Here is an 11,562-nt window from a genome sequence, read left to right on the forward strand (position 1 = left end):
TTGCAGAAAATTAATTATGCTTACCCACACAAAACTCACTGCCATGATGTTAGCATGTTCTGGGTATTTTTAAGTGTGTTACTATGTGGTTGCTAGAGTGTTCTGGGTAGTTTCTATGGTTCTGCAAGGTGGGTGCTGATTACACCAGGTCAAAAGTCTGGGTCGCAATGATATTATCGCTCAGGTCCCCACTTCAGTGTAACTCTTTGAGATTTTTCTCACATTATTATATTTTCTCACAGGTATCATTTACTAAGTGAACATTATAAGTTTCTAAAATTGTATTCTGGCTGCTTAGAAGAGTAATGGCACACCTCTCATTAACAACTCACAGCAGTATGTACTATTCTTCTCCTTAGTACAAATGGTATGGCAAAAAAATAAAATAATAATACTTGGTTAAACTCTGTGTGAGCAATTAAGCAATATTAGTATGTGATAGTGATATTTGCATTAGCAAGTTATATTGATAAATAATACATTTTATGTTAATTAACATTTAATACTTGTAAATCTATATGAAATAAGTAAGTCTTCTAAAATATTGCCATTATTCTGTGCTTCTACACCAACTGGAACACAAGTTTGAACTATGCATCTGTGGCTCTAACAAAGAACAAACGTATGTCGAGTAGCATCCAGAGGAGGGAGCCAGCGGACAGAACAAAGCCCTCCCCATATCATTCATTAAACAGTCATTACAAACAATCTTTCTCATCATATCATGTTGCTCAATATTAATTTCCACAGCTCTAGTACAGCATGAATACCATTCTGCTATCTCTAACCTCAGCTAACCATATATTTCCACTCTCTGTTGCTCTCCGAAACAAACAAAATCTCCTGTACAAGGATGACATTTGTAGCGGATACTTTGACGATATTTTGCTCTGAGATGCTAATATAAAGAGGCAGCGACTGCATGAATCACTAGTGGGAATGCAGACCTAATTTCGGTTGTGTTTGTGCATTCATCACACAAGGCTCGCTATAAATAAACAAATCAACCATCACAACTTGGTTTGTGTCCCTGCGTTTATGTTTTCAATCTCCTCTGCGAGTAATACCAGCTCTAGCTGTGAGGTGCCAGTCTGGGGTCTTGACAGCAACTCAGACATAGATGTCGTGCGGTGGGCAGCCCATCTAGATGAAGATTAATATCACAGACAACAAGCAGGTCGGGGCAGAGCCGCAGAAGCTGATTTGCTCAGATAGACACAGAGAAACAGACACCCAAATAAAAAAAGAATAGACTGCTAACCACAACAAACACCTAGAACATTGACTGTATAGCCAAGCAGAGAATAAATCATGCCATCACAGTAGAACAACTGAGTGAATGCATCTGAATACATTTATGCACATATTTACATTCATATTAACTCAAATGAGAACTGCAGATACAGCGGCACAGGTTAAACATTCTTTCAGATGTACTGCCACCCAGCCAGGCCTGGGATAGAAAAACAATGCTACAATTCAGACGAGGGATTCAGATATGTGAGTGTCTACTTGTGCGTTTAATTTTCACCTGTATGTGTGCATGTCTTCTACTGCACTCATGTGGACTTCTACCAAATTATTGACTACAGAAAAAAAGAGAGTCAGAGTTTTATTCAGACAGCAAAACGGCTATCAGTCACCTTATTGGCTAAAGTAATGAATCACCTGAGCTTTCAATGGGCTCAGAATATGTTTTTATAGATGTACCAAAGTGGTTTCTGATTACATATTTCTTAATACTAATGTCAAAATTCTTTGGATACATCCTATTTTGCAACTAGGTGTAGTAGTAAAGTGGTCTAAAAAAAAAGGCCTTTTCTTATGAATATATTATAAGACAATATAAAGTCTGTTAAATTTTATAAAACAGTTATAAGATTATAATTTTTTGTTATAGATTATATATAAGATTGTAATAGAGCAGTGTATACACAACTTTCCTTGCCCTTGTGTTTCAGGTTAAAATGTATGTATACATGGGAGGCTTCAAGATATCTATGGTGTGTTAATGAGAGGGGTTGTGTGAGTTTGCCTTTGCATGTCTCTGTGTTTGAATAATGCATTTATAACTGCCTGTGCATTATTTTATTATTTATATATATATATATATATATATATATATATATATATATATAATTTATTTATTTGATCTTTAAAAGGATTTGATCTTTTTTTATTCATTTTAGTGGAGTCTGTTAAGGAAAACTGTACCATCCTAAAATAAGATCCAGCAAATATATTTCTGGATCAAAAATACACGTCCCCTGCCCTTGAGTAGCAATTTAAAGATATACGTATATATGGTCATGTCTAGGACATGCTTTGATAATTCCGTTTCCATGAGCTCATCTCTCCTGGAGGATCCATATTTTTGTTTGTATGTGTGAGTGACACGACAGACACTATACATTATCCTTAAAGTCACATCAATGAAGTGCTACACATCTTTACACACGTAGAAGACGCATCGCACACACCGCAAACTCACCGCAGTACACGATCAGAAGCGCCGTCAACAGCAGCACAGCCCAGAAAGTTGTCGACATCCTCGGCCAGTTAATCGCATCCTTGCGCTTAATCGATCTGACCGCCGGAGCCATGGAAACGCGTGTCGTGAAATCGGGGATAAATTCAGCGTTACAAACCCTCCCGTCCTCTGAGGAAACGTCTCTCTCCACGAGTGATTCTTAAAAAAGACATTTTGAAAATGGACTGCTCATTTCCAAAGCCCCTCAGTAGTCTTTAAGTCCAGTAAATCGAAAATAAAGTCTGTAGTTGACGCGTGATCGATTCAGTGTTCGGTATCCTGGGAAACGGGTAATCCAAAAACAGGCGCGTGAATTCAGATTTTGTCATAAATATTAAACTGCCGACTGCACAGTTTCAGCCAAGTCAAACCTCCGTATAGAGAAACGAAAATATACTCGGTAAAGATTCAATTATTTATGTCGCAACGCCGTGAGAGCTAGCTTAAGAACTGCTCAGTTGCACACTGTGAGGACGTGTTTGATTTCGCTCAGACTTCCAGAGAAAAGATCCCATCGCAAAGCGTCTGGATTTGGCAAATATTCGCTAAGAGGGGATCGAAGTCCCGATCAAGAGACGATGAGGAACATAAAGAGCTGTGAGCAGATGAAATGGAAAGATCTAGAGAGCTCTGAAGCTGCGCAGACCAGTACATGAACTGAAACTTCGTGCCGCCTCAACTTTTACTTACACTGCATGAGAGCGACGACGCGAAAAAAAAACAAAAAAAAAACAAACAATCTCCCGTTATAATTAAGGAACCTGTTAGATCTTGCAATGCAGACATCTTCCTTGATTACAACTGGAACGTTCTCCTTTTGACGCCTCAAGCTGGAGAGCAGACGTGTTGACGGTGTTTTTAATTTGGCATACAGATGACCACTACATTTTTTCTATCTTTCATTTTATCCATCAGTCTCGTATCCTTCAATTATTCGTGACGTGTGGTTAACAGGTTGTGTGTGTGTGTGTGTGTGTGTGTGTGTGTGTGTGTGTTTAAATAAAAGTACAAAAAAAAAAAAAAAAAAATAAAAAAAAAGTGTGAAGAAACAGAGCAGACAGCTTTGAGGAACTTTTCAGCACCAGATGACCTGGACAGCTCCCATCCACACTACTGTCCTTAGAAAGTGGCCATATCAAGAATCTTTTTCTTGCTCCGCTATATGTATATGCGCTATATATGCTATAAGAGCAATGTCTACTTGATCTGACACATAAAACTAGTTGGAATTGATATAACACCAGTTAAATAAATAAATAAACAAATTAATTAATGAATTATCTATTTATCATATTCCATATCAGGTTGATTGACCAGTCTATCAAATGCTTTAACTGAGAGTACCAAACAAACAAACAAAAAAGTGTTTACTCACATTTGGAGTGAAAGCAAATTTGACAGTATTTTAAATTACATAGATAGATAGATAGATAGATAGATAGATGGCCTAAAAGTGATAACCCACTTTTTTTTTTACATTAAACACACATTTATACTTTACTTATCCCACTCACTCACTGTCTTAAAATAGGATATGATGGTGCTTCATTAATTCTTAGTAAAAAACTGAAAAACATTGGTGCCAAACTAATTAAAATATTCAACAGGTGTCAGGTAAGACAAATATATTCTTAATATGGCCAGTTTCTAATGAGTGTAGAAATACAATAGCGGGAGTTGTTCATGTTGCGTGGTGCTGAAACCTCTATTATTCTGCATACATTATTCTACACACTCTACAACTTGCATATGTTGGGAAAGCCTGTCCGTTTCCTTTTTTTTTTTTTTTGAGTTCCTCTCTCTCTGTTCTTATTGGTGCAGTTATTTAATTACAAACTTTAGATTTAAAAAGTTTGGAAATAAGTTGTCCAGAATTACTAATTTTACACACACAACACTGGGGTCTCTGGGACCCTATATGACTTGCAGTCAATATCAACCGAATTTGAGGGTTACATTATTTTATTTATTTATTTATTGCCTAAGAGATGTACTGCGTAATAATAATTTCTTAGTGGAGACATGAACCACATTTAGAAATGCCACATGACTTTGCAGATGCTTTGGGGTGTTTCACCCTTCCCCTGTCTCTTCAAAGTGTGAGTTTCCATTCTACTATGTCCCTTTTAGTCTGCACTGCTCTGTCTCTCTGTGGTTGTGCAGTGCACTACTTAGCAGGAACGCCTCTTTATGTAGTCGCTTGTGATCGACTGAGCATTGACCTTTCACATCACTCTTCTTTTGATCTTTCCGCACTCTACTTCCCCTGTATCAGAATTGAGATTTGTCTTTGAACTCCAGCATGGAGTCTTTCCTTCTATCCCTTTTCTCTTTTATTTACTGTAATTTTCCAAATCACAAAACCATACTGTTAGCAAAGCTGAGACTGCTGTAAGATCTTTTGGAGAGCTTATTGCCAGTGTGCAATTAAAGTTACAAAGTCCAAATAATCTTCATGTTATTTCCAAACCTGTATTATAAAACTGATAGTTCTGGTCCTTGATTCTGATTGGCTGAGCCATGTTCAAAGCTGTAGTAATTTACAGACATACACCTTTGCTTACGTTTGTGTGTTTCTCGGCAACTACAACTGTTTCTGAAGAACTACATTGTTTAGTGGAAGAATAATGATTTTATTAATATCATTACACTTAATTTGCTCTGTTTTATACAAAGTGCCTAACAAAGCCCCTTAGCTGTTATAAATTCACTGTAAACCACAGCTTCTTGGGGCTTATTGCTTTATAGTATTATTTGTTACCTGGAATATAAACAGAGATGTTTAGAAGAATTTTCACATTGCCATTTTTTTATAAAAAGCAAGAAAGTATTGTGACACCCAAATGATAAGAGAAGTAAAGCAGTAGAACAGAGAGAGCTATTTTTAATTGCATGAAAATATATGTTATATTTATATTTCATTCAACAGATGCATTGTTTACCACATCTCCATCATTAGTATCCATAACATGACTATAGCCTGATTAGAATGCATGCTGAACTCGGTACAAACTCTTAGTAAATGTCACTTCTTTAACACTTTAGATGATAACAATTACCAATTTGATACCCCACAATACTCACAACATGTTCACATTTAAATTGTGTGCATTACAAACTTGTCAAAAGTGAAATACTTGTGTTTAAGGACACAGAACTCGGAGTGGACCTGTGGAACTGCTGTTTTTGTTTTTTTTGTTTGTTTTTGTTTTTTTTAGTTTGGTTTTTGCACTCCGAAGAAGGAGGAATTTCAAAACTGTCAGTTGAGTTCACTTCTGAATGCAAGAAAACATTGGTGTAAAATAAGTTTGACTGACTCTTTTTTTTTTATGTCAAAATAAAAATCCATACATACATGCAAACATGCATAAATGTTAGTAACATTCCACCTCTAACAGTACACTGAAAAAAAAGAAAAAGAAAAAAGGGGGGGGACTAAAATGGTTACATCTAAATTAACATTTTAGTCAAATGTATTTTAATATTGCTAAATACTTTATACTAACAAAATTAACTGTTATTGATCAAATTGGGTAGAAACAGCTCTTTAAAATAATGATTGCAGATTACCATCTTTTACAGTGTCTTTATTCTTAATTTATCTTTTTATGTTCTAATGAAAATAAAATAAAATAATATATATTTTTTTCTTGTTTCCTGTTTCACTTACAAATAAATTGGTTGCAAACTTTAACAGGGCTCTAAAGAGATATATATTGATCATTGCTTTATTGATATAATCCCTCTATGTAGTCCTAACCCAACTGTTTTGGCCTCAGAGAATGACCACTAATTACTCAAGTCATGTCAGCTCCAAGAGTAATCTACAGTCAATTCGATTTTTTTTCTCATTCACAGAATAAGACAATATCCAGAGACTGGCCTTTTCTTTACATTTTTTGATAGTGTTGGCATGTGTTGCCATAGTGTGAGCTGTGGAAATATAGGACCTCTGCCTGTGGTATGAAATAGCATTGTTATTTCCAAATCTAACAGAAGCGCATTATCAACATGAGAGCATGATCACTGAGAATTGGGCTAAAATGATTCTTGATGACCTAAGATAAATAGGCTGGTGGTGTGCTGTCTTGCAATGTAACAAACATGATTTAGGGTACGTAGTTCATAGCACATTAGCTCCTCTTTAGTTGTTGAAATGCCAGGCTAAAAAGAGTGGGAAATACATATCTCTAAATAATACTACAATTGAAACGTTCTTACACTGGACTAACAAGCAAGTTGGACTACTGATCATTATTTTTGTGGATTCACTATTATACTATAACATCCATTTATTACTGAATCTTGCCTGCAGCCTTTACATGACTCGGAAATGCAATGATTATTGACTTGTTTACTTGGGTGGAATTCACACAGTAATTTCAGCAACAGCTCTATTCTGAAAGCCTAAATTATTGCTAGAAACATCCTGCCAAAAGCAAAACAAAATGAGATTTGGTAACCAGTGAGGGTTTGGATGTTGCAAGCAAGCCAATATGTGCAAACGTGCAACCAAGCATCACTTTCTGATACAAGTCAAAAATCAACATAATTTTGTCTCGTAGTGTGTTTCATTTCACAAGCTGCTAGGTATACATGCGTGCAAAAGTCTTTAGTGTCATTTGTTTCAGATGTTTGCATTGATTTTACTGCAACCAGTAAATGAACAGGCTTCTTTGACATCTTGACAGAAATCATTTCTACGAACACTATTGTTAATATCACATTATTCACTCCACATGAAAAGAGGATTATTATCGCATAATGAAGTCTGTGTCAACAATGACGTGACGGAGTGGCTTCCCTCGCAAGAATGTTTTTCTTTTGGAATTAAGAAGAAAAAAACTTTTAATGGGATCCAGACAATAACAATTATCTGCAGGCAAATTCGCTTTCTTCTGAATATGGTCCCATTAATTGCATTTACGTACTTTCAAATGAAGTATGTCGAATGCTTTTAGTCAACGATTCCCAAACCAATTTGCATGGTAATGAATATATTTCATTGGGATCTGAAATGGTCCCTGGATGTGTTTCTGCTCTGGCTAGCAAATTACGAGCAGGACGTTCATGGGTTTGCAGTGATTACAACCTCCTTCATATATAAGTGGATATGTGCGTGTAAAACGTTAATTGTATTGCCCTACAAGTATAACACCAGAGCTTCAAGAGCTCTAACAAACCAGCCTGATCTAACTGTCTACATGGGTATCTGTATGTAACACTTGTAATACTGAACAAAAAAAGTACAGTACATATTTGGATAGATAATGAAATATAGAAAGGGTTTATTGACATCTGTAGTAATCTAAGAAAAAAAAAAATCTACCATTTATTATATTATAAATATAGAAAATATTTGGAAAGCCACACATGTAGCATGTAGCTTTCATTATCCAATGGAACAAGATTTTGAACAACCAGAGCTGGCCTCCTGGCCAAACTGAGCAAGTGGAGAATGGTATTGGTTGGACTGGTGACTAAGAAGCTGATGGTCAGTCTAGCTGAGCTTCTTGATCATCATCTGACCAGGACTACGTTTCTCAAAAACATCGTAAGTTGATCGTAGAGACCATTGGTGTCAATGGGTCTAGGATCTACTTATGATGCTTTTAGGAAATGCAGCCCAGGTCTCTCTGGAACAAGAGATTTTAATATCTCAATGAGACTGGCTAGTTAAAATGAAATAATAAATGGAAAAGGGGGAAACTTACAGAAGGACAAACATCACAGCAACACTCCACCGATCTGAGTTAGGGTTAGGCTCACTGGAAATATGTGCCTCTATATACATTTCTGCAACACCGTAATTACGTACCTTACTTCATGTTTAGTGGCAGTTTCAAAGTAAAATGTCCAGAGTGGCGCTAAAACCCACGTTCAATAAAGCTGTATATGTGACGACAACATTCAGAAGTATCAATTCTTCAAATCGTTTAGGATGTTAAAATAGTTTTGAAGCCATAATATAATAGTTTATATATATATATATATATATATATATATATATATATATATTAAAATAATTGTGAAATTAGGCTTTATTATTCAAAGCTCTGTGTGTCAGTAACATTTTGTGTGAAAAGTAATAAAGGTTTTCAGAGTTTTACTGCCTCTAGTGTTAATTTCAGCTGGAAACTGCAGTGATTCGTAGATAAAGGTATGTTTTTTTGTTGTTATTGTTGTTTTGTTTTTGTTTTTTTTTTTTGTTTTTTTGTTTTGTTTTGATTTGTTTTCCAGTATTGCAGAAATGTATATAGAGGCACGTATTTCCAATGAGCTTATGTTGCATGTGGGCTTCATGATGGTGTGGCCAGACTTAATTGTCTCCTCAGTGAAGACACATGAAAACCCACTTGGAATATGCAAAAAAACAAACAAACCAAAAAAAAAACCTAAAGAACTCTCAGACTGTGAGAAACAAGTTTTTCTGGTCTAATGAACCTCATTTTCAAGCATCTTGTCTGGAGGAAAGTAGGCACTGCACAGTACCATCCCAAAAGTAAAGTGTGGTGGTGCCCAGCTTACACAACCTGATTTTACCAAGTACGACATATTCCTGGATCAACATCTTTGTTGACCCTGGAACAACATTGTGATTACTCATGGGTAAGGTTAGGTTTAGGTGTATAGGGATGTGGTCAAGATTAAATTTTTGGATTAAAATGTTGTTCCAGGGTCAACAAAATATGCTGACCCAGGAATACATCTAACTCAGCAAAATCAGGATGTGTGTAGCAGCCTCATGCTATAGGGGTGGTATTCAGAGCCAAAACTTTTAAAGACAAGTAATATCCTGACAGTTAAAAGTGTTTTATAGCCTACTGAATCATACTCAGACTTAATGTTGGCAACAATAAAACCACACAGAACTGCCAGGTGACTTATTTCTTAGCATAAAAGAGGACAATGGGACAAGAGGAATACCAAATTATTGTTTTAAGTGTGAAAATATAGCAGAAGTAGCACCGACATTCAAAAACAATGCACTTGTGACAAGGCTCCTGAAATAATCAGGTCTTCACTTTAAGTTGTCATTTAGTGATGAAAATCCTTCAGTGGACATGTATTTCACTCAGTCTTAACGCTCTTGAGTGGCTGTGGGGGATTCTGTAGAGACGAGCTGAGCAAAACTCCCTATTAAAGACCAGGACATTTAAGGAAGTCATCCTCCAGGAGTTAAACAGGACAGATGTGAAAATTTGTCATGAACTTGTACACTCAGTGCCAAGAAGGGTCAGAGCAGTGAACTTGGAGTTATGGAGGACATATTAAGTACTAGAATATTATACATTTGCTGAATTAAATCTAGGGTTTACTCATTTCTGCAATCCTTTATTCAAACAAAATTGGCTAATTTACTTATTTTACAGAAAATATTGGCATATTATTTTGTTGTTTTATTAAGTATATGTTTAATACATTTCAATTTTGCCATCTTCCCATGAATTATATTAGAAATCATTAAGAAACTACATCTTTTATATTTATTCAAAGGGGGTGTATTCATTTATGCTGTGCACTGTAACTGCCAAATGCAGATGCAATTTAACATAAGGCAGCAATATAACAAAGCATGCTAAATAAATAAATACATAAATTCAATTCTCCTGCATTCATCGTAAGAAGTACATTTATTTACAATTATTTGCATTTTAGATGCAGTCAGTGAGACAGTATTGTATGTTTTAGTGTCTAGGGAAACATGTAAATAGTAAAGTACTGAATACTGTACATACGTAACATTTGAATATTCATGAACTAATGTTAAAAGAACAGATGAATTTCACCATAATCCACCTTTATTCAACATCATTCAAAAACAGTCTAGCATACTATGTCATGCTATATGTGTAGTCTTTTAAGTATGATTGTTTTTGATTCTTCACTTCCAGGTTGCTTCAGCAGTTCCTGCTTTTGTGGACCCCTCAAAGATATTGATTCTATTGACTACCACACACCACCACTGCTGAGTTGATGTTGTTTTTCATTCAGAGGTGGCAGAATAGAATGTGATACATTACTTTAGTCGGCTGTCACCTTCTGTTCAGAAATTAGCTGGTCAGAGAGGCTAGGTCCAGTTCCTGGACTGCCACAAAAGTCCAATGTCATGACTCCTGCCTGAGACCCCAGTCCATCAAAGCGGAAATCTTCCAGATGACCTCAATTTCACCAGTGATCTATGACTATGAAGTGGTTGTCTGATGACAGCGGGGGGAAAGGACTTTCTCTCAACTGTTATTAGAATGTTCAGGGTCTCTTCTTGAATTGATTGTGGGAAACTGGGAAGCTGGTGCAAAGCACGAAAATATCATTGCAAACCTTGGGTCTCTTTTTTTTTTTTCCTGTGACACTTTCAGACATGGTGAGCGATTTGTCGAAGCCATTTTTAGTACAACTTTTAGTAAAGCACAGACTTTTTAAAATTTCTACAAATGTTCAGGTTAAATACACATTAAGTTTCTGTGTCATGTGGTTTATTTTTAATTCAAATTAGAATAATAATAATAAAAAATACAGTAGTAAGTAAACTTAGAACAGAAGTCTGGGGGCAAGACATTGCACCAGAAGAAGAAGGAAAAAAAAAAGGGATAAAATACACATTAGCCATGTTTAGATGCACCCACATAATCTGTGTAATTAAAAAAATGTTATACATTATTATATTTTAAAAGTACATAGTTATATTTACATCTACTTGTAACTATATCATTACTTTATACACAAGACTAATGTGATAATATTTGATTATGTCATTCAGTTATTCATGTTATTCAGTCTGTCATTAACCTCTCTTTACTGACTTGCATTACTCTAAACATATTTTTTGTTTGTTTTCAAAAAAATGAGGTGCAAGGCAAAATTCACACAGATGCTGCCAGTACAGCATAAAAAAATAATTCACCCAAAAATTATTATTCTGTCATAATTTACACACCCTCATGAATTATTCAATTCGTAAATCAGTATTATTCAGTTCCAAACCCATATAACTGTATTGCTTCTGTGGAACACAAAAGGAGAATTTCTGA

General features: G+C 35.5%; 1 protein-coding gene across 2 annotated transcripts in view; it reads right to left on the bottom strand.

Moving 5' to 3' along the window:
• The window catches only part of tafa5a (TAFA chemokine like family member 5a), a 103,188-nt gene extending 99,963 nt beyond the window's left edge, over positions 1-3,225 (bottom strand). For both annotated transcript variants that reach the window (XR_007827547.1, XM_051107329.1), the window contains exon 1: positions 2,492-3,225. Coding sequence is in view for 1 of the 2 variants with exons in the window: in XM_051107329.1 (XP_050963286.1) it covers positions 2,492-2,603 (112 nt within the window). In the remaining variant the exon portion in view is untranslated. The remainder of the gene's footprint in view (positions 1-2,491) is intronic.
• Positions 3,226-11,562: the final 8,337 nt, after the last annotated feature.

This window comes from Labeo rohita, chromosome 4 (assembly GCF_022985175.1).
Source record: "Labeo rohita strain BAU-BD-2019 chromosome 4, IGBB_LRoh.1.0, whole genome shotgun sequence".
In the NCBI taxonomy this organism is placed as follows: Eukaryota; Metazoa; Chordata; class Actinopteri; order Cypriniformes; family Cyprinidae; genus Labeo; species Labeo rohita.